Source organism: Citrus sinensis, chromosome 7 (genome assembly GCF_022201045.2).
Source record: "Citrus sinensis cultivar Valencia sweet orange chromosome 7, DVS_A1.0, whole genome shotgun sequence".
Classification (NCBI taxonomy): Eukaryota; Viridiplantae; Streptophyta; class Magnoliopsida; order Sapindales; family Rutaceae; genus Citrus; species Citrus sinensis.
Genome location: NC_068562.1, coordinates 9578201 through 9604844, shown reverse-complemented (window position 1 = coordinate 9604844; position 26644 = coordinate 9578201). Strand labels below are relative to the sequence as shown.

The 26644-nt window shown below is 34.5% G+C and overlaps 3 protein-coding genes and 1 non-coding gene across 9 annotated transcripts; 1 reads left to right on the top strand and 3 right to left on the bottom strand.

Annotated features, from left to right (window-relative positions):
- Positions 1–3492: 3492 nt before the first annotated feature.
- On the bottom strand, positions 3493–8214 carry LOC102619242 (heat shock 70 kDa protein 15). The gene is made up of 10 exons (XM_006465485.4): positions 8022–8214; positions 6119–7333; positions 5739–5966; positions 5531–5626; positions 5216–5452; positions 4764–4952; positions 4531–4677; positions 4277–4426; positions 4030–4160; positions 3493–3913 (listed from the first exon to the last, which is right to left on the bottom strand). Exons 2-10 carry the CDS (start codon positions 7286–7288, stop codon positions 3703–3705), a joined length of 2559 nt encoding a protein of 852 aa, XP_006465548.2. The 5' UTR covers positions 7289–7333; positions 8022–8214; the 3' UTR covers positions 3493–3702.
- Positions 8215–10717: 2503 nt separating this feature from the next.
- LOC102618736 (regulator of telomere elongation helicase 1 homolog) lies at positions 10718–22030 on the top strand. 6 transcript variants are annotated; one of them, XM_015531085.3, is made up of 23 exons: positions 10718–10906; positions 11394–11650; positions 12045–12193; positions 12977–13058; positions 13206–13353; positions 13544–13700; positions 13954–14240; positions 14369–14414; positions 15378–15519; positions 15611–15765; positions 16339–16430; positions 16723–16821; positions 16926–16994; positions 17133–17219; positions 17802–17861; positions 17954–18084; positions 18616–18673; positions 18744–18849; positions 18965–19020; positions 19154–19756; positions 19917–20062; positions 20698–20810; positions 21526–22030. In XM_015531085.3, the coding sequence occupies exons 1-22, from the start codon at positions 10805–10807 to the stop codon at positions 20771–20773; spliced, it is 3108 nt and encodes a 1035-aa protein (XP_015386571.2). In that variant the 5' UTR covers positions 10718–10804; the 3' UTR covers positions 20774–20810; positions 21526–22030. The 6 variants fall into 6 exon arrangements, with proteins under 6 accessions (XP_015386571.2, XP_006465546.2, XP_015386565.2 ...); XM_006465483.4 differs by having other exon boundaries at positions 18965–19032; positions 20732–20810; XM_015531079.3 differs by having other exon boundaries at positions 18965–19032.
- Positions 22031–22553: 523 nt separating this feature from the next.
- LOC107177364 (transcription repressor OFP14) lies at positions 22554–26116 on the bottom strand. Its single transcript, XM_015531075.3, has one exon. It carries the CDS (start codon positions 23624–23626, stop codon positions 22730–22732), a length of 897 nt encoding a protein of 298 aa, XP_015386561.2. The 5' UTR covers positions 23627–26116; the 3' UTR covers positions 22554–22729.
- On the bottom strand, positions 25926–26120 carry LOC112496389 (U2 spliceosomal RNA). Its single transcript, XR_003062926.2, has one exon. It is a non-coding gene; the product is annotated as a U2 spliceosomal RNA (small nuclear RNA).
- Positions 26121–26644: the final 524 nt, after the last annotated feature.

Here is a 26644-nt window from a genome sequence, read left to right as displayed (position 1 = left end):
TTTATTCTTTGTAACTAAATCACAAATCTACTTTTTCTTTAGTGCAAGTAATAATATCATGTTCTTATCTATTTCAAAATTTGACCAAAAAAAATTATATAGATTAAAGTGGTAAAAAAAAAAATCTACTTTTCACTTCTACGTAAGGGCATTATTCCTTTCAATCTGTAATAGACTATACTAAGGAATTTGTTAATTTATGTAACACTTCTATTCATTAAGTGTCATATTTACTTTAGAACAAGGTCAAATAAATAATTTGTTGAATATTCTTTTAATAATAAAAATTTTAATTAAAAAATGGTGTAATAAAATTAGTGGGTTTGAGGACGGTGAAAAAAAAAATTAGTGGGTTCAAAACTTCAAATAATTCTAAATTCTATCATTTCCTAACTAGACACCTCAATTGAGTTATTTTGTTTTTTAAAGAGATTATAACAAAAATATAGGCCTTTTGAGAGTGGACCCAAAGCCCAGGCCTTTTAATAACTCACCCTGAGTGTATAAAGGCTTGGGCCAAGATGCAATCCCCTAAAAGGGTTATCATATAAAACACAAACAAATGTTAGTAAAATGTTTGTCTCATTATATTTTTGTAAAGGGTAAAGTAGTCTTTTAACACATATTAAACATTGACATTTTAAGCCCGTTTGCGAGTGTGGCAGCCCAGCTACTAAGGTATTTGGTAACACTTATAGTTGGACTTTGACAACTTAGTAAAGTTTTGAACAAATTCAATTTGATCAGATTGGTTCAGTTTTGGATGAGTATGTCCTATTCATATGCCACCATCTTTAATTATTTCATTTAGTTCTTAGTTGAGAAAGTTCATCTCATATAACTTCTTCATGATTATGCGAACTTTGAGTACTTATTTTGTTCCATATAGCCTTTTGTATACTTTAATAATGTCTCCTTTGTGTTATGATATAATGTTGAGGTGAATAACATTCATTACTTTCCCATTGTGATTATTTAATAGGTATAAGAAAAATTCCATAAATTCTCTCCAAAAACCAAAATGATAAAACTAATTGAACTCTATTAAATTTATGTTCAATGTTCTTGACAACATTGAGTGATGCAATGTTGTCCACTTATCTTTCACTTGTTTGTATTGATAGCAAAAATATGCTACAATATTAACTTAGAGCAGTTTATAATATGACTCTTACATAATTCTTTGGCTCTTGAACTAGTTTTTAATTATGTGTTAAGTCCATATGTTATATATATATGTGTGTGTGTGTGTGTGTGTGTGAGAGAGAGAGAGAGAGACTTTTGTATTTTTATATTTATGTGCGTATCACTTAAACAAACATTAAGGGTATCTTTTTTCCTTAAAAACTAATTTCAATAATTCATATAAAGCAGCATAATAAGAGGAAATAATTTTTTTTTCTTTTCAAAAACTCGTAAGATTTTTCTTTTTATCAAATATTCTGCATTTTCCATTATCAACATGCTTGAGAAACCTTTCACCGCTAAAGAAACTCCATCTGGCTTTATCTCAGATAAATGCTGCAATATCTTCATCCATGCTTCTAAGGGAGAAATATCACGCGACCCCTTAACCATCCCAGACATAAGCGCATTATAAGCATCCTCATCTCATTAAAAAGATCACCAATTGCCTTCCATCTTCTCAAACCATGTAGATGCCTCAAGAGGCTGGAGCTTTGGATTTGAATAAAGCTTTAATTACGATGTTACATGCGACCACATTAACTGGGTGTACACTGTAAAGATTTCATTTTGTTGACGAGTTTTAAGAGCATCTCCCAAGCTTTCAGCCCTGCCCAAAATGATAATTAAATTCTCTATGAGCACAAGATCAGGCTTACGGCCTTCTTCAGCATGTTCATTAACAAATTTTAGGCATCTTCAACCCTGCCAGCTCTACCAACTACCAAGCCCGCTTGTCAATTCCGAATGAGTACAGAAAGTTAGGGGCTGTTAGGGCTCAACCCTTCTCTTTCATCTCCTGGACTGGACCTAGTACTAAGGTTGTATTAATGTTTGCCGTGGGCGATAAGCCATTCTCATATGATTAGTGATATTTGATCCCTCAACCTATCTCTCTAACCCTAATATATTTTTTTTCATTTTAAATTGAAATATCTAAAATACCTATTAAAATAACTTAAATTTCAAAATTTTACCATTTCTTTTCTCTCTTGCAAACACTCATCACAAGAATAAATGATGTTTTTTGATTAGAAGTTGGTTCACTTTATTTTTATTTTATTTTTGCTTGTGCCAACAACACCACCAATACCAACAATTGGCGACTCAACAATCCTCCTCCAAAGAATCTAAAATTTTACAGGTTACGTCTCTTTTTTCTTTTTTTAGTTCATATTAATTTCATTCATTTATATTAATGAGTCAATACTTATAAATACTGTATCGACATGAACATCCAAACTAAAGAAAACGATTTTTAACATCCAAATAAGTTGTAGTTACAAATGTTTGAGGATTAATAAAACAAATTTTTTTAGAACAATCCATGGGCATAACTGCATAAGAAATGAGACTAAACATGAACAGTTTTAAAAAAATGAATAACAGTGGTTTTAGAAATAAACATGAATAATTGAGTGTTAAAATAAATTTTAAGGCTCAAATAAAGAGATTGTCAAATTTTCGCCTATTCAAATCAATATATATACCACTCACTCTAAATTTTTTTATAATATAGTAAAAATTAAAAAAAAAAAAGAATAAATAAGTTATTTATTCGATAATTTAAATTTAAAACATCAAATATATACTTGTTATAAGAAGAATACTTAATAAGGATACCTTATTATTAATTTCTTATTCGCATGGAATAATACTTTTTCTTATTTTAATACTTAATTTTACTTTAATTTCCACTGATATGATTATTAATAAAAATTATATTAGTTATAAATAAAGATACATTTAAATATAAGGATTACAATATAAAATCATATTGCTAAGAAATTATTAGTTAGTATAAAAACAATAAAAAACTGAATATTAGTACAAGAGATGTTCGTAATTTTCCGTTCAAATATCGTTGCTCTCCTCCACCAAGCAACCTGGCTGCATCCAATTTCCCAAACGCCGATATATACGAGTCCGGACTTTCGTTTGGGAAATTGGATGAAATGCACGGTGTTGCCGGAGAATAGTTACAGAAACTTGAAAACCAGAATCCTGAAATGCACGGTGTTGGTGGAGAGAAGAGAGAGCTCATGTAGTTTTCAATGACATTCACAAACAAGATTCGAGCATGAAGGGAAGAGAGAAATTTCAAAAGCAAACAAAAATTGAAACTCAAAACGAGCTCAAAATTTGTAATTGACAACATCCAACGACATGAAATAATCGACCGAGGCATTTGCTTACTATGGTTAAAAATAGTAAGACAATTTTCCGAAGCAAGTCTTACATCTCTCCCAATATAAGATTGGGAGAGGGAGAGAAAAGCTCACCACCAACTCCATTTTTCTTAAAAAAAAAAAAAAAACTTTCAGATTCTAATGACTCAACTCTTTAACAACAAGACCAAACCAACTAAAAAGAAATTACAGAATAGATTGCAAGAAAGAGAACAGTCCACCCCCTCCAAAGCCATCCCACCAAGTTCGTGTCTCGTTCATAAAAATAGTTCTTATACATACTGAAGCTGTTTGGCCTGCATAAATCATTAAAATAAACCCACCCAACTTAAGCAGTAGTCTCTGTCTTCTCCGTCTCCATTGGTTCCTCGGAAGCCGGAGGTGCCTCGCCAGTAGCATTCTGTGCATTTTCGGTCTGGTTGGCATTGGCCTCCCCAGAATTAGTTTGAGATTCACCTCCCTGAGGAGGTGGGGTTGCAGGTGTCTCAGGAGCCGCTGGTTTGGCTGGCTTTGGTTTCGTCATTATCGGCCTGCAAAACCTGTGAGGAGAAATTTCTATTTTTCAAAACCTTGGAACTTTTTTATGCAAATCCAGGAGGAGAAAAGAATGTGACATTCATTCTAAAAGATGGAATAAAAACTCTGGAAAAAATACCTATCAAGAGCTTCGGCCTTTCTTCTCACATCACCCAAAAGAAGTACAGGAGCAGCATATTTGGGAAGAGCATCCTGCTGCTGCTTTTTCTCTCTCACCCAGGCTTCAGCATCAGCACACTCATTCAGAACCTAGAAAATATCAAGGGAGAACATTGCAACACCAATAAGTACACCAAGAAGGAGAGAGATAAAGTGTTTGTGCGATAGAGGGGCAAAAAGACAGGTAAAATAAAACAAGTTGGTACCTTCTGTTTTTCAGCTATGTCAATGTGGTCAAATTTAGGATCACTTGACAAAGCTGCCTCTCGGTAGCTGTTGATGCAATAAGCAAGTTGATCAATAACAGAACTCCTATCTGTGAACTCCTTGTAACGCTCCTCAATGGGATCACCTTGCTGAAATAATCCAACCCAAAGTTTAACACACTGCTCATATGCCACTTCCTTTTTGAGCAGAATCAGTGAAAGAACAAGTAGACGACAGTCAATTAAAAAATTACCTTTTTGAGCTCCTCAAGCTTGGCTACATAAACACCTTTAGTTTCATCCTCACCATCCTCATACAACCAATCTTCTGTTTCCTGAAGTTTGGAAGTGAACAGCTCCCTCTCAGAGTCGGTAACAAAATCTTGATATTTGTCGCACAGCTGAGGATACAGAAAGAGTATTAAATCAAGCAGAATAAGACTAAGAATGCACTTTCGTGGTAATATATAATCAGCATCACTTTTACCTTATTCCTCATGTCATAGACATAGGCCTCAACAGCATTTTTCCTGTCTTTAGTTTCTTCCATAACTCGATCTTGCAAAGCCATTTCAAACTCCTTCTCCACAGCCTTTTGAACATCAACTGGCAGCATTCCACCATAAACCAACTCTGACACAGGAATATTTGTTTTCTTCACCTTTTTCTTCGGAGTCTGCACCCAAAAGGAAACTCATAATATTGCCAGACCAAGAACAGAAACTCCCAAATCAGTACAAAATTAAACCCAGCACGCTATCTTACACATTTTACATGCACATAGCATGTAAAACAGAAAGTTACTCTAGCCATGTGAATCCAGATACAAAGGATTTTTTTTACTAAAGCAAAACAGAAAATAAAAAAAAACCGATATAGTTAAATCAGCACAAACAGGAGGACTCTCAGTACAAAATCATTCAATGCAGTGACACCTACCTTGTCAGTTTCCATTTGGGTAGGCTTGTCACCTGACTCAGGAACACCATTTTCGGCCCCCGGAGCATCAGTGGTACCCTGAGCATCAGCAGTACCCTTAGCATCTTGCATGTTTACATCAGTCTCACTGGAACTAGGGGGAGCAGTATCACTGGGAACCTCATCAGTTTCCATCTTAGCGGCTTCTTTTTCAGGCTCCTTCGTAACTGGAACTTCAACTTCCTCTTCCTCCAAGAGCTAAAAACAGATGTACAATCATAAATACAAGGATTTAGAATACTACATTTTCTGTTATAGAAGTTTCCATAAACTTACTGTTGCTGACTCAATAGACACAATCCCATGCATATTCAAGCGAACTTTGACTTTCACTTTGGCCCGTTCACTTTTTGTAGATTGGAAAGGACCGATCTGCCCAACAAAAAGTTAATACAAATTGTCACTACAATAGAAAGAAAGTAAAATACGACAGAGCATACAAGCAAAACAAGAGACAAAACTCTTAATCTATTGTATCACTAACCGTGTAAGTACTGATTTTGGCAGGTGCCCGCAATTCACTCACATCAGCATACTGCACATCAACAGTGAATGTACCTGACCTGTAAAATGTCAGAGCCTTCACACTAGGTATTGGATTTCCCTTGGGGAACACAGTAGTGCTTTGCTGATTGTCCCCTGTTTCATTTTGAGCTTCTGGAGCAGAGCCTTTCCATGACAAAGAAATTGAAAATGGGAAACTCTCATTGACCTTCACATTCAGGAGAGAACAAAAATCCTTTAATGAGAACTTTTATACACAAGCAGCGTAGCATACAAAAACAAAAGCAAGTAGTAAGTGCTGTCATGAAAAAAAAACATAACGTAGCTCACAGAGAAACAAAGATTTAGAGAAATTTTCACCTGAAACTCCCGCACTTTGAAAGTAGGACTAAGAATCGCACATTGTAAAGCGCATCCTCTGGCTACACACTCACTTGCATTCATTGTACGCCTGGGTTCTTTTCCAAAGAATTCAGTGAGTATCTTAATTATTGCAGGAACCCGAGATGAAGAGCCAACAACCTCAACCATGTGAACATCCTCAACTGAAAGCCCGGTTTCAGCAAGAGCCTTTTCCAAAGGCCTCTTTACACGTTCCAGGATTGGAGCACTAATTTGCTCAAACTCATCCCTCTTAATGAAACCCCTGACATCCTTCTCTTCCATTAAGCATTCAATATTCAAAGGTGCCTCGGGATTAGCACTGAGAACCTTCTTCAGTTTCTCACAAGCAACCCTCAACCTGAGGGAAGCCCTAGCATTTTGGGAGACATCAATCTTGTACTCTTCCTTGAACTTAGCTGCAAAATGCTGGAATAGAACTTCATCAAAATCTCTACCACCCACGGATCGATCAAAGGAATGACCCAATATCTTAAGTTGACCCTTCTTGAAACCAGCTATGCATACTTGCAAGCTTGCATGCCCAATGTCAACAAACGCAACATTTAATTGGTCATTTTCTGGTAGATCTGTCTTATAAATACCATAAGCCAATGCTGTGGCTGTAGTTTCATGAAATAAACGAAGCGGATGCAATCCTGCAATTGTGGCTGCATCTATAACAGCTCTTCTTTGGAGATCAGTGAAATAAACAGGAATTCCAATGCAGCAGTCCACAACTGCTGCATTCAAATTACTCTCAGCTATGGCTTTTAAATTTGAGAGCAACATACCCAAAACTTGGGTTGGAGTAAACACTCTTGTTTCACCCAAATATCGTGCATGTATTAAAGGGTAACCATCAGGACCTTCAGTTACAGCAAAAGGCAGTGACTTAAGATCCCTTTGCAGCTCAGGATCAGAGAATTGTCGCCCAATCAGCCGTTTTATCTGTGAGATTGAGTTTTTGGGGTTCATTGTAGATGATGCAGCCCCAGCGGTGCCAATGAACCGCTGCTTGTCACCAAAACAGACAATTGAAGGAGTCTCGCGCTTAGATTCATCATTAAGCACAACGTCAATGCCCCTTTGCCTGGCGACAGCGACAATGCAGCTCTCATTGCCCAAATCAAAACCAACCACGCTCATCTTTGCCAATAATTAACCAATTTATTAAATTAAATTGGTCGGCTCCTGAAAAAGAAAAGAAAACAACTACAGGATTAACAGTAATAAATTTGACCAGAAAGATTATCTACAAAACATAACGGATCCTAATTACTCTAAAATAATTGAAACACCAAGCAAACATGAAATTTATGTATGTTAAAAGAATTCACCCTGAGTCCAAGGCAATGCACACAATAAAACAGTTGAACAAAATCAACTAATTCAATGAACTTCAATAATGAAACCTGAGCTGATTCTTCATGATAATTATTGCAAATCCAATCGCATGCACACATCAGAGAAAACGATTGCATCATAGAAATAACCAATGTGCATGAACTAACCAAGTATACACTATTAAATCTAACAGCCTAAACATGAATAAAACAGAAAAACTCAGCAACAATCATAGCCAAAATAAAAATATATCAAATTCAAATCCAGAAAACAAATCACATCCAGAGGGGAAAAAATAAAAGAAGCAATAATAAAAAAAACCAAGGCGAGTGAATCTGTAATTAGAAAGCAACAATAAAAGCCAAGAATTAACTGCGCAACAAGCTGAATCTATCATCCACAATCAAAAGATTAAATTGTTCACATACAAGTCGAATCTATAGAGAGAAAGGCACAGATCTAAGAATTATAGAAAGAGAAAAAAATTCGAACTCAAATCTCGGAGCTTAGAGTTCTAGGTTTAAAACGATCGTACCAGCGACTTAAATGGAGGGGATTTAATGTGTTCTGGAAATTTCTGCTGAGTATTTTTGCTTTCGGTGGTGCGAGAAACCCAAAAACACATAAAGAAACGAAACTACGAGAGATGCGAGGAGAGACGCCGGGGCCTTTTATTAGAGACAAAGGGCTTTAAGGGTTTGTATTAAAAACTGGAAATTTCTTTTTTTCTTAAAAAAATAAAATATAATATTTTAAGCTGTTGTTGCTGAAGCGAAGTGGTCCGCGAGAAGTCTAGACACTATTTGTTCTAGAAAGGTCTATGAGGTACGTGGGAAATGGTCACACGGTCAAACTGGTGGCGGATTTTGAAACTTTTGTGGGCTAACAATGGGCCGGCCTTTTACAAAACGCATCGTTTTATATGTAGGAAGGAGAATTTTTACTAAGGTCCTTTTTGTTTATATTTATTTTCAATAAGTTCATTCTTTGGAAAAATAAGCAGAAAAGTCAACATGGACAATTCTTTTTGGCTTAATTGTAGCCTAACGGTGACTCAATGCCTTCTCCACACGATAGGCAAGATTCAAACTCTAGATCTGTTAATTCTATCTAATATGACTATGGGTGCTTTTTAAGATTGAAGATGAACAGTTATAACCTAAAAGTTATAGTACTAAAATATTTAGTAAACACTAAGGAGACGTTTGTTTTTTAACTTAATAACTTAAAGTGACTTAACTTAATTAATTAAGTTAATTAGAGATGTTTGTTTTTATAACTTAATGAGATTTTTTAGATAATTTTGACTTAATAAAATAAGCCAATTTTTTTGGCTTTTTACTTAATGAAGAAATTTGAATTAAGTCAATTACTTACTAATGTCAAAAATATCCATGTTTTATAATTTATTTTTCATGTCTATCCCAAAACTCACTCATAGACATTTACCCCACATAAAAATATCCATGTTTTTTCTTTCTTATATTATATACGAAAAAATTTGAAATTTATGGTATTTTATATATTAAAATTTCAAAATAATTATGTATTCACTTTAATATAGTTTTACTTATAAATGTTAAAATATTGTGGTATTTAATATATTATTTATTTGACATTCAAATTTAATAAGGATACAAATGTAAAAGTACATATTTTCAGCTTTTTCAGTTGAAAAAAACAAACAACTTAATACTTATTTTTCAAGATTCAGATAAAAAAATAAACATATTATTTAGATTCAGACATTCAGATCTATTCAGAATTCATACTAATTTAGATCTATTCAGATTTCAAACAAAAAAACAAACGCCACCTAAGTGTTGTACTATGAAAACTATGTTGATATAACTTTTTACTCGTATGATAAAAATTTATTATATCTTTAATAATTTTGTCAAAATTATTATTTAAAATTTATATTTACTACATATTATTAATTTTTGTTTCATAATTTCAGTTTTTTTTTTTATACATGTAACTTAAAAGATATAGTACCTCAATTCCAAATAAGAGTTATATTTTCTAGTTAAATTAACTAGTACCTATAAAGCCAAGATGAACTAATATCTCTCGTACATCATTATTTTAGAATTTCATGTTTCCTCCTTGTAGCCTTAGAATTTCTATAGGCCTTCACTTCATATTATGGATTTTTATTTTTTAGTTATTACTCTATTAAGGAATTGAAGAATATTACTGATAATTTTTCTGTTTCAGTTGAATTAGTTGGCATCTCTTCCTTTTAATTTTAAAATAGATGGTTCTAGTCTTTCAGTAGATATAGGAGATTTTTTATTATGCTATACTTGTTAGACTTTTTGAAGTAATTGTCCATTTTAGTGAGCTTTAGTTGTATTAGATTTTTTTTTTCTTTTGTAGTATATAATATCAAATAAATGAAATATTTGAAGAAAATTATTGTAATAGAATGTTTTTATAACACCTTATGCATATTATCTGTTAAAAAAACTTTAAATATTCGGTTGCACACAAATATTGATTTTTAATGGGAATATCTCAAAAATATTTGTATAAGTTTTAGATAGATTAACAATACTTTAAAAAGATTCTATAAGAAAATAGGTGGAGGCAATCAAACAAAGCAATAAATAGTTATGTTGAAGAAGATTAACAATTCAATTTTCCTATATTAATTTAACGTATTAATATGTTATTTTTCATCATTAATTTGCTAGTTTAGATTTTAAAACACCTATTAATTTATGAAATTTTAAATATCATATCGCTTCTAATACAAATTTTATAGCCGGTTATGTAGATGTAATACATGCTCGTGGTCAATTATGCACTGGTCTTTCACAAATCGATCGACCTGAGCTTTCAACTTTGATAATTCAAATTTGTATACATACAGTAGCAGTCCAATTGATCAACAACAAAACAATAGGGACATTTATTTTTATTTTTATTATTATTTTTTTGTATTCATTCATATTGAATAAAATAATAAATCTTAGTTACGTTGTAAGAAATAAGGAATTTCTTATTAAAGCAAGAAACTCTCATACGGTACCATGACTTATTTTTATCAAAAAGTCATAACGAAATTTATCATAAAACTATTATTTTTGAAAAAATGATAGACAACAAAAATATATTTTAAGGGAAAAAAAGAAAAAAAGAAAGAAAGGATACGACGTCGTTGCGCTCTTTAACGAGCTGGTGGCGGGAAAACGGTACAATAAATAAATAAATAAAAAAATAAAACTCCCGTTAGGGTTTAGTATCGCTGGACTTGAAAATTTCCCTTCACTTTCTTGGTGTCTAAACAGAGAAAGTGAGAGGAAAAACAAAATGCCGACTTACAAAATCAGAGGTATCGATGTGGAGTTTCCGTTCGAGGCGTACGATTGCCAGCTCGTGTACATGGAAAAAGTCATTCAGTCTCTTCAAAATGTGAGTCTTCCAAGACGCTGCGGTTTCGTTTCGATCATGAAAATTCATTTTTCCTTTTCAGTATCATTTTTTATGTTAAGCAGCGGTAACGACGTCGTCTGGTTTGATCACACAAGTTCTTCATTTTAGTGCAAATGAATATGTAAATTGTTCAGTTTGCTTCATGCTCTGTTAGTTTGATAATCTTAATGGGATGGGTGTACGATCAAGAGGCTATTCAATAGTTTCTGATTCCTTTTGGCGCAAGTGACAGAAAGTTGTTTCTGGGCGATCACAAATATGTGCCTTAAAGTTATATGTTCTAATATCAAGTAATAAAACTCTCAATTTTGCTGATGATTGCAGATGGCGAATGATTATAGCAGGCTGTATTCACATTTTAAGTTTAGAGTCACATTGTTGTTGTGCAGTCCACATTGTGGAGTGACATTGTTATTACCACAAATACCTAACTATGCTTTGTACTCCTGCCTTTATGGCGTGGCAGAAATGTAATGCACTTTTGGAGAGTCCTACTGGAACTGGGAAAACCTTGTGTCTTCTATGTGCCACACTGGCTTGGAGGAAGAGTTTGGGCAGTTTCTCAACTCTTGGGAGTCAAGTAAATAATCAGATTTCTGGGAGCCAGTCATCTGTGAATTCATCACAATCTGGTGATTCTAAACTTCCTACAATACTATATACCTCTCGTACTCATAGTCAACTCCGGCAAGTGATTCAAGAGTTGAAAACAAGTAACTACAGGTTAGATATTATTCCTCAAGTGTTTGCCTAGGCTCGTTTCAATCTCCATGACTGTAACTATGCAAAGGCTTTAAAATCCCATTTTTATTCTTTTATTTTTTTATTCTGAAGATTTCTAAATGCATGATTTCAATTTTACATTATTTTTTTTTGAAATAGCATAAAATTACAATAAAATCTAGTTATTTCATATTTCCTTCTTCATTTTTATACTTTGTCAAGGATTTTAACTTTTCTGTCAAGTAATGGTTATGACTGTCGTAACACGTCAGGAAAACGTGGGAAATGATTGCTCATTTAGAGAATCTTTGAAGGTCTTGCAGTAAAATTGGTTTTTATATTTTGACAGCCTCATTGAATAATGTTAACTAGCTAAACTATAGAGATTTTGCAGGCCCAAAATGGTAATATTAGGATCTCGAGAGCAATTGTGCATTCATCGTGAAGTCAGTTTGCTTCGTGGAAGTGCACAAAATAATGCCTGCAGATTCCTTTGCAAAAAGGGTACAAATCGTCGCTGCAATCACCATTCTCGTGTTGCCGGTAATCTCACAGTGTGTACCGAGCATTTATCATTCCTTTTCTTTCTTCTGCTGATTTTTACTATTAATAGACAAAACGTCTGACCCTGAATCCTTTTGTTACTAAGTGAAATCTTCTTAAAACTTGAGATATCTCAAAGAAAATTGAGTCCCATATGCTATCCATTTAGTGCAAGTCATGCAAAAAGGCAAGATTTATCCAATAAGAAAAACTTATGGATCTGGATGGTGATGATCTAATTTGAAGGTTTTGATAGTAATATTATGTGATTTCAGTTGAGCATTTGTGATTGTAGCCGAATGGCTTTGCTTTGATTATGGTATTTTTTGTGACACTCTGCATGCCAGTTGGTTATTGTTGTGTGACTGTTTATGCTAAATATGGATTTGTTTGTGAGACACGACATCTTCATTGTCAGTTGGTTATATAGATCCCACACTTACTACCTTTAACAGGTAGGATGGTTGATTTGAACTGTGTAAATTTCTTCACTGTTTTCTTTCAGTGTGTCTATTTACACCACAAGGCTCTCTCTTTTTAACCACCTAAATTTGACTTTCAGCATATAGATGAAAATGACAATGGGATTAATTTATCAAGGGAAATGTTTTTTCACATGTTTTGATGTGTGGCTTATAATGGATATCATGAATGGTTAATATTTCTATGCATTTGTAAATTATATTTGTGAATTATTTCTGTACTGAAATTACTTTCTTGTATTTGTAAATAATTATCTCAGCCGGCCCATACTTTTTGTATATGTCTGTGCTTCTGTTGTAGATTACATGAAGAACAATCCTCATCTTGGCGATGAACCTATTGACATTGAGGATTTAGTCAATATCGGACAAACATTTGGACCGTATGTTCTTATAATAATCTTCTATATTCATGCTAACGTGTTTAGTTGGTTCGCTTCTTGAACTCAGATTTCTCATTGAAAGTGATTGCCACTGTCTGTGGCATGGCCTGTTTTGCTTGCTATTTATTTGGAATGTCTTTCTTGTAGGTGCCCTTATTTCATGACACGGGAGCTCCAAAAGACCGTGGATATTGTCTTTGCACCCTATAACTATCTTATTGATCCTTGGTTTAGAAAAGGTCTTGGGGTCGAGTGGAAAAACAGTATACTTATATTTGATGAAGCTCACAACTTGGTAAGAAGAAATACTCAAATTCTTGACTTGGAGAGTTCACATGTGAAACTGCTGAGACTATCGAGGCTTATTTTTGAATGTTTTCATTTCACTTTTCTGCTGATCCACTCTGGATAATAGAGTATTCTTTGCCAATCCAACAGATCAGTATCTGCATAGTATAGCTATTTACATGATAGATACCATGCAGGAAGGTCTATGTGCGGATGCTGCCTCCTTCGATTTGTCATCTGGGCTTCTGACAGCATGCATCTCTGAAGCAAAGAATTGTATTGACATTTCTTCAACCAGAAGGGGGCAGTCAAGCGACGAAACATTGAATCCAGATAATTTCGCTATTCTTAGAGGTAGGTATTTACTGGCATATATTTTTTATTCTTGTGATACACTGTTAAGAGCAACTAGAGCAATTTGAAACCAGAGTACATTGTTTATCATGTGGGTAAGGCAGTCAACCCAATTCATATGATTTTGTTGTTCTATAACATTCAGTATAATATGAATGTAGAAATACTTTCTCTCATTTCTTGAAAAACTCCTGTTCATCTTTATTGTACTTTACATTGTAATATTTCTTTACAAGTTGCGTATATCTTGCAGCACTTCTTCTGAAGCTTGAGAAACGAATAGCTGAAGTGCCTATTAATTCTAAGGAGCTGGGATTTACTAAGCCAGGGCCTTACATCTATGAACTGCTTGCTGACCTTAATATCACTCAAGAAACTGCCTATAAGCTTATCGATATAGTTGAGGTAGCTGCTGAGCTTCTTCAGGAGGATAAGCTGCAGAACAAAAAGAGCACCACCGCCTGCAGGATAGAAAGCATTAGCAACATCCTTAAAATTATCTTTAGAGATAAAGGCACTGCTCATTCAGCATATTATCGTGTAAGCCTTAAACTAGCAATGTGTATTCATGGTAGAACCAAGTTGAGATTGTTCTTTTCTATGTTTCATTGATCTTGTACCATAAGGAAGTAGAAATCTGAATTCTAAACTCTTGCTTGTCATTTTAGGTTCACGTGCGGGAAGCTGATGCAAATGCTGCAGATGTTTTAAAAGGTAATTCAAGTAGAAACTTATTTTGCTAATTGGCAGAATATTTTTACCTGTTCTTAATTTATATTTTATGTTTTTATGTTTTCATGCTACACTTTCTCCTGTTTTTTTGTTGTAAGGTTTCTGACTGTGTTTGCAATATAAAATACATTGGATTAGAATCTTTGCAAGTTAAACAAAGAATTAAGGGGAAGGGCCCAACAATAATATTTTAATCTCTTACATGTCTCCACAACCCTAACTGCAAGCATAACAAATAATACAAGCACAACAACTTAGTGTAATTTAATTATTCTGATGGGGGAGATTCGAAAAAACAACTTGGTAAAGCCAGCTTTGATAACATGTTATTAACTAGTTGACTGAAAATTTTTGCTTATATACAGGTAAAATGCCTAACAATACTATTTACTCTTTCGGATTTAACAATCTGTGTCTGCTAAAATAATTGACATGCTATCATTTATTTGTTTGATGAGCTGGGTATTATCAGAAGTAAACTTAAGTGATGTAATTTGTATTATAGTCCAATATAAAAAATTGGCATTGTGATACAAAAGAATAAATAAGTGGGAAGGGGAAAAACAGAGAGAGTAAAGGTTGAGGAGTGTGTATGTAGCATTCATCAATTTTCCCCAATAATTCAATTGATGAGGAGGCAGAAAGATGGAGAAAGAGGAAAATATTGGAGATGGAGATGCAAAACCCTCCAGCCCTATTGCTCTATACCAAATGGAATGAAAGAAAAGAATGAAACTGAATTTGGTTAGCCACACGTTTCACCACAAATCCTTTGGATTATACAGATACCTAATTCTTTGGGTTGTTTCAAATATATATTGAAACAAATGTGCAATGCTCAACTACTACTCTTATGCCTTACCTTCATTTTTGGTCTTGTTATTGATCCAGATTACCATTCTTCAGTAATGATGATTCCATATCTCCATTGTTTTGAAAGTGCAGGTAAGGCATCCAGGACTCTCAGCTGGTGGTGTTTTAATCCAGGAATTGCCATGCAAGAGTTCTCTAGGTTGGAAGTGGGGTCTATCATATTGACTTCTGGCACACTATCACCCATGGATTCATTTGCGCAGGAATTGAAATTGTAAGTAACTTTCATGCATATTGTATTTTTCAATTATCATGCTGTGACTTTCATAATTGTTGAATTGAGAACTGCTTGCTGTCCTTGTCAGGAATTTTCCTCTGCGAGTGGAAAATCCTCATGTCATAACTTCAAAACAGATATGGGCTGGAATTGTACCTGTTGGTCCCTCTGGTTACTTATTAAATTCATCTTACAGGAACCGTGACTCTATAGAATACAAGCAAGAGCTCGGGAATACTATTGGTATGTAGCATAGGCATGCTGATGGTCAATTTGATAGGCTGATACTCTACTCTGCTTGTCATTACTAGGTCATTGATCTAGATGCCACTTTTGATATGCATAAGGGGGTCATAGATCCTTTTGGTGCCAAAAAGGTTCTTGCTCAGTTGCTACTCATTAGGTATTGCAATGAAGGGCAAATCTTGAGAGTTCTTGGTGAATAAAGAGACAGTCGATGATCTCTTGCTACATATGTTGAGAGAATTTTTGTACTTGCTAGATTGTGCCAGTACAGGGGTGAAAGGGAATGTAAACATAATCGGGGAGCGGAAATTATTTTAATATATGCAAAACTAAATGAGTCAAAACTGGCTATCAGCTAATGTCTACATAATTTAGAGGGCAGAATAATTTTCTTACTAAAAGCTATATTTGGTTCCTAAATTGAAAAAGATGCAAGGGCTTTCACATATCTGATGCATTATGCTGAAATTTAGTTGAAGCACTTGGCTATAAGTTTTAACTTTCAGTACACAAAATTATAATAGATAATCATTTGATTACTTGTTGACTTTCTTCAATTTGATGTTCCAGTCAATATTGCTCGCATTGTACCTGATGGACTACTCATATTTTTTCCATCATACTACCTTATGGACCAATGCATTGCGTGCTGGAAAAATACAGTAAGGCATCAAACACAGTTTATTAAAAATTGAATTTGGTTATTGTGATCTTTTTAAATTACAAATTGGAACTTGTCTTTCTGAAGAGAAAACAAGTAATCAAACTCCAGATTTGCCATAGGCCTTTACCATTCCAGCTAATAACTTCACCACTACTTCAGTCTTTCTGTATTAACACTTTTTCATTTCTGCCAAATCCATAAATAGACCATCTCACAGCCCTAGCTTTTACCATTGAGGAAGTGAATTCATTGACTTTTACTGTTGTACAAATTATGTTTTACTTTTGCAGAGCCATGGAAATTTAACAACAATATGGGAAAGAATCTGCAAACATAAGAAACCTGTCGTGGAACCCAGACAATCTTCATTGTTTCCTTTGGCAATTGAGGTGCTTAAATCAAACTACAGACATAATCACCGTTTTTTCATTTGTGATCCTATGTGCTGTCTTGATCTTGGGTTGTCTGTTTTTTATTTTTTATTTTCTGTCAGGACTATATGGCTAAACTGAAGGACACCTCAACTTCTGGTGCAGTATTTTTTGCTGTTTGTCGTGGGAAGGTATATTTCATTAGGCTTTTAAGTAACCTTTGTTGCAATCTGGTTGTCATTTGTGTATAGCATGTGATCAATGAAAACAAAAGAAATTTCTCTGAAACTATACATAAACATTTCTGCTTCATATCTTTGATTTGTCAGGTGAGTGAAGGGCTAGATTTTGCTGATCATGCTGGAAGAGCTGTAGTCATCACTGGTATGCCATTTGCTACGATGACTGATCCTAAGGTATCATAATATTCCAGGCCCGTTTCCCCTTCTTATCATTTTGTTAATCTCTGTATGTTTATCATTATTGTAGTAAGCTGTTTTCAAGCTTTACCTCTCAAGATCTTGGCTGGTGAACCTGTAATAATTGAATAAAGCATCACATATTTAAATCTGACTAGCTGTCTTGTCAATTTTGTTCAATGATTATAGATTTTAAAAATCTAAGTTTATCCAGATGAATTTGTTTGATACCTTGTTATAAACTTAAGGAAAATCTTCTTTCCACAATTATTTCTGTACGTTTGATTATTTTGACAACTAGTTCTCCTTGTCTTGGAGTAAAGGCAGGGAACAATCTCCCTCACATCACACTCTAGGGTAGGGGTGAGGGAGTCAGGGAGTACGTAAGAAAATCATGTTAAGCTTGAATTGAAGTGAAGATTATTACTATTGCTAGTAGCAGTTACATTTTAATTTGGATAATTGTACTTTACAGACTTACTTTGTTATTTATATCAATTAGTTGGAACCCATATACTCTATGGTTTAGCATTCTGTCTCAGTCTTCTCTTCATCTTTTTTGCCTTTGCTATAAAACAGGTTCGCCTTAAACGTGAGTATTTGGATCTACAAGCACAATCTCAAGGGGGAGAATATAAGGTACTATCAATAACAACTAGGTGGATATCATGCTAAAATTCTAATTCTTCTCTTTCAATTAAGTTTTTAAAAAAATTTTATTACTTCATTAGGAGACAAAATTGTCTTTTCTATCTGGCGAAGACTGGTACAATCAACAAGCATCCCGGGCTGTAAATCAGGCTGTTGGCCGTGTTATTCGTCATCGCCATGATTATGGGGCAATTATCTTTTGTGATGAAAGGTTTTGTTTACAATTAGCTCTATCTGAAGTTTTACCAAATTGCTTTTTATATTTTGATGCAATATTAAACAGATTATCTAGTATATAGTTTATTTTTGGTATTGTTTAGGTCGTTTCATTCCCTCTACCATTCTTTTTTTAAATATAAAGCCTCTAAGTGTTGATTCTTAATTTGCCATTTTGACTGCGTCAATTTAGTTCTGAACCAAAGGTGCCAGATATAAAATAAATTCTGCAATTTGATTTTTAGTAGAAAGCTATGGAAGATATATAAGTGTATAGGAGATTCTTAACCTTAGATTATCTGCTTTCTATTTTATTACCATTTCTGCCTGCTGAACTGAATCATTATCATTATTGTTGTTCAATTAAAGAATGCGGAACTTCACTACTCGAGTTTTTCCATGGATAAATATTATTTTTATAGTTTTCTTGTTTTGATCCAGCTATCATTCTTCATAAAATCCACATTTTAGAACCTTGTCATGCATTTAACTTGTATTGCTCTTCTTTTATCTTCCGGGCTAATAGGTTTGCACATCCAAGTCGCAAGTCCCAAATATCACTTTGGATACAACCTCATATACAGGTATGTTATGTGGGTAAGAGAATAATCTATTCCTTTTGCTTGTTTCATACTTACTCATTTTTGCTTGCAGTGTTACTCAAAATTTGGAGACGTGGTTTACACATTGACCCGTTTTTTCCGAGAAGAGAGAATTTGTGGGTCTACAAACCTCAAGTTAATAAAAACTGAAGTCTCTGGTAAAGTATATTTTGGAGCAATAATCTTGTCTGTTTCGTGGTTTTTTTAATCCTAATTTGTACTTTACAATAACTGTCCATCATTCAGCAGCTTATGGTAAATTCAATTGTATAGGAGATGTCAGAGAATTGAAACCTGTGGATCTTTTGGATAAAATTTCTCTGGAAGAGGTTCCTTCTTCAGTAATTTTTTACTGTTTCCTCATTATGAGCTCATCTTTTTGATCTGTCTGATTTCTTCCCCCCCCCCCGCCCTCTTTCTTCTTGTGTGTGAATTTTTTTCCTCTGTGATATGAAATAATAGACTCCGGCAGTGGATCAAGCTTGCTATTCTCTACATGAAGTGAAAAACAGAAACACCTCAAGCCACTCAGGAGAAATAGTTCCTGCTAACCGATCATCTCTCAGTCCTTACAAGGGAATTTGGGCTTCTGAATTGAAGAATTCAAGTGACCTTATCCAGTTTGAGAAAAAATTACTACTGTCTGGCAGGAAAAGTATACAATATCGAGATCATGAATTCATAGATTTAACTAGTAATTCTTCATTGCATGCAAAACCAAGGAAAGAGGAGCTGATAGCACCTTGTTCTACTAAGAAGCGTAAAGTATTAATTAGTGAGTCCGATCAAATGCAATGTGTTAAAAAAATTTCTGAGATTGCATCAGATGCTGAAAGTTCACAACCAAGCAGCTTCATTCCCATTACTAATAAAGTGAAGCACGAAAAGCCTCAGATTTCTGATAGTGGAAGCAGGATAATTGCTCAAGGTTCAGCACCCAGTAAAGTTGATGGGACAACTTACAGGATAGAAGCTGAAATTCAGAGTGAGAAAAGCAAAGGATCTCATTCTAGCGCTCCACCTTGTGGTGGTGAGGAAACAAAAGGATCTGCTTTTCTGATTCAGGTAATTTATTCATTTCAATATGAGAAACATATCTGTTGCGTTACTAATAATTCAGTTCCATCAACATTTGCTATGGTTTTATATGTGAGCTATGTATATGAAAGCTGATACCATTGTCTCCTAAGTACAAGTTCTGATTTCGAAACTTGATGTGTTACAGGTTCAAGAAAAACTTAGTGCCACTGAATACAAAGAATTTGTTGGGTTTATGAAAGCAATGAAGTCCAAGGCAATGAAAATTAGTCATGTTCTACAATCAATTGCAAAATTGTTCGCTGGACCTGAGCGGCTTCCTCTTCTTAGAAGGTATTAAGTTCCATACTATAGGTGTTACTGTGTTTGCCTCTAGCTTTAAAATTTTGACCTAGGCTGGATGTCTTTAAATTCAGTTTCTGTTTTTCAATTTATTTACATAGGATGATAGCCTTTCAATTATCAGGAGTATGTTTTAAAGCTTGGATTATGTCTCTTCGGAATTGATACTATTAAGTTTCTGGCATGTATTACTCTCTCAAACTTAAATTTCCAGTTATGTAGATTAATTTTGTCTCAATAATGACCTGTGAGGTCAATTCGATTGTTTACTTCTGTCATGCATATCTCAAAATGACTATGCTACACTTGATACTGCCAATGTGGCATTGCCTTTTTTTTTTTTTTTCTTTCCATTATATGGTAGAGCTCTTATATGTCCTACCAAATTACTAGATTTCGGTTTCACTTAACTGCTTGTCTATCCATTGAATCACATGTAGAAATGAATATTGGTGGGTTAGGGCTGGAGCTTTAAGCTTCTGAGATTAATCTTCCTCTTGTTGGTCTTTAGCCTTCTTTCCTTGTCTGTTAGATTTAAATTTTCTCGTCTTCGTTTATTTTTCCTTTCTATGTACAAAAATTTATAACATTGCAGTGATCTCTTTTCGCTTGTGACCTTGTTCCAGGATCTCACCCACTGTCTGTTGTCATCATTTACAGATTCAAAGATTATGTTCCTGCAAAGTACCATCCTTTGTATGAGCAGTACCTTATGAACAACAGCTGAGTGCTCTATAAAGTAAGGAAATATACTCATGTAGCAGTAATACTCAGATGCTGACAGTATGCCATATATTTGACTGTTTCTACCACTATAATTTGAGAAAAGAAAAGTACATCTACAAAATATATTCTTTCCTTTAAAAAATGTGCATGATGGATATATTATATATGGAAAGTCAAGTTGTGATAGAAAGAGTTGTTAAAATATCTAGTATAATGGTTAAATAACAGTTGGCATTACAGCCAAAAGAAAGGTGCATTTAGAATTAATAGAATTAACTTTGAAGCCTACTTTTTTGTTTTCCAAATACGAGACCAGTGAAAAAAATGCTTTCCCTATTATTTTTTAGAAACACAAATTTCATATCCTGAAAATTAGTGCTAAACCAAAATAACTAAATGATGGTCTGTGTTTTTAAAACAGGATCTGAAGATATGCCAAACTTTTCTTTTGTTTTTCTAGAAACTTGCATTTGAGGAACCAATCATTCTACTTCAGTTATTCTTGGAATAACTGTTTTCTTATTACACTATTATCATTATGAGATTCAAGATGAAATTTCACTTGTTAATTTACATGAAACATTTTTTTTTTTTTATAACAAAACTGAAGACAATATATATAGGCTAGAAATTTCCAAATTTCTGGTATACAATGCTTCTTAAATTAATTGAGAGGCTTGATAACTGTTTTCCTTGCTCCGTTTAATTTTGTACATTCTGATCTGCAGGGATCTTTTTGCACGTACCGGGATTTTTAAGCTGCTACTTTTTTGACACGTGGAATGAAGGAATAATAGTATTCCTGTGATGCCCCAGAGGTTAATGACTCTCTTCCTGTATATTATGGAGGCTATGAGTGGAGCTAGCCAGTAGACTTTAATGGTTGTAACTGCATATATGCGGCTTGCACAGTGATTTTTTGCCTGGAGTGTTAACTATTTTTCTGCCAACAGATCTGGTAACTCAAAAATGTAAAGATCCCTCAATCATAGCCTCCCATCTTTTTGCAGCTTCCATGGTGCAAGAGATAGAAAAAGTTAGTTAGATTTACGTGGTTCAATTGTAAAAGAAATGATTTCTGGCAATTGTAACTATAATTGTCCCATATTTATTATTATGTGGATACCGTAGTGAAGTTACAGATGATTTTCAGTGAAACTATATTGTTATTGTCACTGGCGAAAGAGACTGGAAACCGAAAATTCATAAATTGTAAGCCGATTCTCTTGTATCTGGGTAATTTTTTCATTTATAATCTGTAAACATGACTAGAAAATTATATTCAATGCCCCTAATAAACGAATACTGGCGAAAGCCTGGGCTGAAAGGGATTATTTACGGTCAGTATACTGTAACAAATAAGTAAATCCACACTCTTAACGCTCCAGTTTGTAGACATGTACCCGAGAAAGCAGTGCCAAATATTTTTGTGAGAAACACTTCTGAACATTAATGCTTCCTAAGAAAGCGATGACAATCACATTATTACTGTTGTAAGGTCCTATTCAGGAGTTCAATACTTGTATATTTCAGTTAATTAAATCAACACAATTGGGGCATTTGGTACTGTGCAATACAAGTAAATCCCATTGGCGTGAATGAAATTCATGATTCCCTTTTCCCTAAACCGAATCAAGCTGTTCTTAGAATTAGCGGAATATGCAAATTGCAAATTCAACTAAAACACCGGGGAACATGCAACAGACAAGGCCAATGCATACGTGCCGAATCTCACCAAAAACCACAAGAATACAAAAACTTAAATCATAATCAAAGTGCCATTCTTCTTGACAAACATATTAATATTCATCTTGCATGTGAGGACTAAGATGAATAAGGCCAAAACCAGTAATTAATTTGAAGCCCTACGTTTTCTTGGTACCACCCTTCATACATATTTCTTTAATGCAAAAACCTATTATTGCCATAATCTTACGTTACGTTTCTCACTCTCCTCCTCCTTTCTCTAGCGACTCGAAAATTCCGTGATCTTGCCGGAACCTTATTTGAATTTTCCCGCAAAACGACGATCAAATCAACAAAAGCACTTAGTATGAACTTGTATGATTTTTTCTCATTCAAGTTCAAGTAGCAAAACAAAAGCTCCTCCATGAAATCCCAATCAACTTTTGCATTATGCTGCACTCTCGCCTCCACCATTTCTTGCATGGAACGTCGAAAATCGTCGTAAGGGCTCGGAGAATACTTCAACACGGCAATGCATTCTTCGGGAAGCTTGACATCATTTGAATCATTGGAAATTGTGGAGGAGTGATCATTTAGGGTGGTTGTTGAGGTCGACGTCGAGCCGACGTCCTCGGATGTGGCAGTCAGACTGTTCCGGGCTTCCTCGATGAGCGAGCCGGATGACCCCGGTGACACGAAGAACCTGTGGGACCCACAGAGGTCCGGCGGGGGTTCAACAAACCTAGGTGACCCAAATAATACCCCCCTTGGACTTGGACTGAAGCTTGCTTGATGGTCATCTTGGTCTTCGAATCCTGTCTTTTTGCTGTTGTTGTTATTATTATCTTCATTATCATCCTTCAGATAAAGAGACCTAAAATTCTCAAACAAGAAACGGTCAATATCTGAAAGCGTAGCTGCAGCATCATTGTTGTTGTTGTTGTTGTTGTTGTTGTTGTCGTCGTCGATGTTGTTGTTTTGGCCACGAGCAATCGCGAACGATAGGGTTTTCGGGCGCTTGCAACCTGAAAGAATCCATTCTTTAGAAGGAGGAAATGAAGAGGAATGTTGAATATTATGTTGGGTGTGTTTTCTGATCTTGGAAAGGTAATCTTGGAGAGATTTTTGAAGGTGCTTGGGCATTTTATTTTGGTTCACTTAAGATGTGTTTTGAGTTTGAACTTTAGAAGATGTGAAGTGGGTTTATAAATAAACAAGCAAAGCAAAGTAACATACAAAATAAATAAATGTCTGCAAACGTTTTGTTGGCGTGAATTAAGTTGGTGGAAGATTTTTTTATGTTTTTTGTAAATCAAATCATAAACAATGGAATTAAATGGAAGGTAGCTTTTGTGGAAGTTTTCAAGCCATAAATGGGAGCTGAAGCATAGAAATTAATTTGCATTACATTAAGAGGGGAACCTAAAGATAGAATTAAAATCAGAATTTATTTTTTTATGGTTTTACATTTTCTTTTCCCTTTTGTGTAAAATATAGGGCAACTTTCCAGTCCTTAATTATCTCACAAAATCCCTTGAGAATCTAAAACTAAATATTGGTTCAATTTTTGTCAAAATTTGTAAAATAGCAGTAAATTACAATGCAATTCCCTTTCAAAAATAAATAAAATAAAATAAAATAACAGCAATGCAGTTCACCTTAGCATGTTTTAAAAATTAAACTTTTTTAGAGTGTAATTAGGCAACTTAATAATTTTGTTTCGGTTTAAAGTGAGCAAACAAAATATTTCAAAAAATAGTTGAAAAAAGTTGGTCAATTCAGAAATATTAGGGCTTAGGCATGCAATTCAAGAATAGTTGAAAAGCACAGGCATGGATTACAGCGCGTATACTTTAAACTAATTTTTGAATTGCATGTTTCAACCAAGTATTAATTTTATTCACTTCAACCCCTTGAATTTGGCATGCATAGGGCCAACAGATTTTTGTTTTAATAAAAAAAAAAATACACATAGGTACCTACCATTCAGAGCTGTTGAAAAATTAGTCTATAAGAAATCACATTTAGCCCTTAATAAAAGGGTCTTCTGTTATTTAATTATGCTTCACTAGGTGATAAATTGCACAAAACACAAAAACAATCAATTTTTTTTTTTTTTGGGGCCTAATTTGATGTGAGAATTGTATGTAGTACCCTCATTTTATGTTATGGAATGTTTAATTGGGGGTTATTCCTACCGGAAAGGAAAGGGGGATGTGGCGTTTTGTTAGCACACTTAGGAAGCAGCAAGGATTTCACTGCAATCTTGATTCCCAAACCTTGTCCGGAATCACGAATCTTGCCTTCATTGATAGCTAAATTACTATAACCGTTTTCTTTTGTGACATGTTTGGTAGGATAATTTTCGATGGAAAGTATTATAAATTGTAGTGCTGATATTTTGTTGACAGATTAGATAGGAATATTCTATTGAAATCTCGATTCCTCTTAACTAAACACTTTTGTGAGGAATCATGATTTTTGTCTTTGATTATGATTAATTTAATATAATCATTTTCTTTTAATACATGTTTAGTTGAGACAACCCCAATAAGGAACTCCTCTCTTTTTCTTTTTGTTCTTCCAACTAGACATGAATGTACAACCAGTTACAGTGAAATTGCCTACTAACTCCCACCATTTCATCGCATAGCATAAACCAAAACAAATTATACAAATGAATCAAGATATATAGTTACATTTAGGTTAAAGTTCATTCGTTTTATGGGAATTCTCAAATGAGAGCCCTTGCTCCATTTTGGGAAACTCTGAGCTTTTCATTTTGGTTGAAGCACAAATGGACTTTTCTTGTTCGGGCCTTGAGTTAGGCCTTTATTAATTGTAAGACTTTCTGTTGGGCCTTAGGTTATTCTTTGTGGTCCATACAATATTAGAGAGGATGATGGACTGACATGAACTAGACAGTGTGTGTGAAGTGATAATTATTTATTGGGTTCAGTTACTTGGAGTATCTCCAACATACACCACCAGTCTCCAAAATATTCAGTTAAATTTTTAAAATTAGGGTTGCTCTATTTTGGAGATACTCCAACCCAGCAGGTGCCTTATTTTAATTGGATGGGAGGTGAGAGTGAGAGTTCTGATAAACACTTTCTTCTCACTTCCCTTAACAAAACCATACAAAAGCCAATTGTGTTAGATGAAGAGAATATTACTTACTGCTGAGAGAAAGGAAGTAAAAATTAGTGGGGGTGTTGTCACGTGTACAGGAGACATAGACCAGAGAGAGAGAGAGATCACACGCCACCTCACCTGAGAAAAAGATAATTTTTTGTTCCCAAACAGGGACTTAGTTACAGAACAAAACTTCCCCTGTTGCTCTTTAGATAACAACTTCAAACTTCCGCTTCAACAAACACCAATCTCGTTTCAATGGCTGAATCTCACTAAGAATAAAAAACAATGTTCTGACATACATTTGGTGGGGTGCGCCAGGCCCGTGCAGTAGTGCAACGCATGGGCGACGCGCAGGGCTCACAGTAGCAAGCTACCGCGTTGAGCCCTCCCCTCAAAAAATTAATTTAATATCGTGTGGATCGATGATCCACATATCAGATATTAAACTGATAAGAACAGATACTACACTTGATCTTAGCCAAAAGGCCGAGAAAGGTATGCTTTGTTTCAAGTATCGTCTCTGTTTTTATAGCTCTGCCTGGTATCTCGCTTCTGTTGAGCTATCGATGTGGGATGCACTTGGGGCTATGCGTATCCAATTGAGAGGAGATTATTTGAATTTTCTGCATTTCAATGCACAAGTATGGAAATTAAACAGTTTTGTTAGTTCGAGTTCTAGAAATCGCGAGTGGCGTACTTGTTAACAGGACTGAGTACTGATTTCAAAAATGAAAGTTTCAACAAGAAACAGAGTAGCGTTGGGATCCTGAGTTCTATTGTTCACAACATACTGTCAATGCCATTCAGAAAGATAAAACATATCATCGATATGCGTATGTCTACACAGCAATTTTCATGTATTGACACAAACACAATATCTTCAATAAACAATGATTGCTTTTTGCCAACAAGTGAAGCCTCCTCCCAACCATCCATTATGGTCAAACTCAGACCAGGACACTTACGAAATATCGTTCCTTTTTTTTCCTCATCAGTTTTATATCATTTTTTATAATTTATTTT

Coding starts and splice junctions, on each gene's coding strand:
- LOC102619242 (XM_006465485.4), bottom strand. CDS start 7,288: ATGAGCGTGGTTGGTTTTGATTTGGGCAATGAGAGCTGCATTGTCGCT. Junction 5,967..6,118: donor TCAAAGTGCGGGAGTTTCAG/GTGAAAATTTCT, acceptor CTGAATGTGAAG/GTCAATGAGAGTTTCCCATT. Junction 5,627..5,738: donor CCAAAATCAGTACTTACACG/GTTAGTGATACA, acceptor TTTGTTGGGCAG/ATCGGTCCTTTCCAATCTAC.
- LOC102618736 (XM_015531079.3), top strand. CDS start 10,805: ATGCCGACTTACAAAATCAGAGGTATCGATGTGGAGTTTCCGTTCGAG. Junction 14,415..15,377: donor TGCTGCAGATGTTTTAAAAG/GTAATTCAAGTA, acceptor TTGAAAGTGCAG/GTAAGGCATCCAGGACTCTC. Junction 17,862..17,953: donor CTCAAGGGGGAGAATATAAG/GTACTATCAATA, acceptor TTACTTCATTAG/GAGACAAAATTGTCTTTTCT.
- LOC107177364 (XM_015531075.3), bottom strand. CDS start 23,626: ATGCCCAAGCACCTTCAAAAATCTCTCCAAGATTACCTTTCCAAGATC.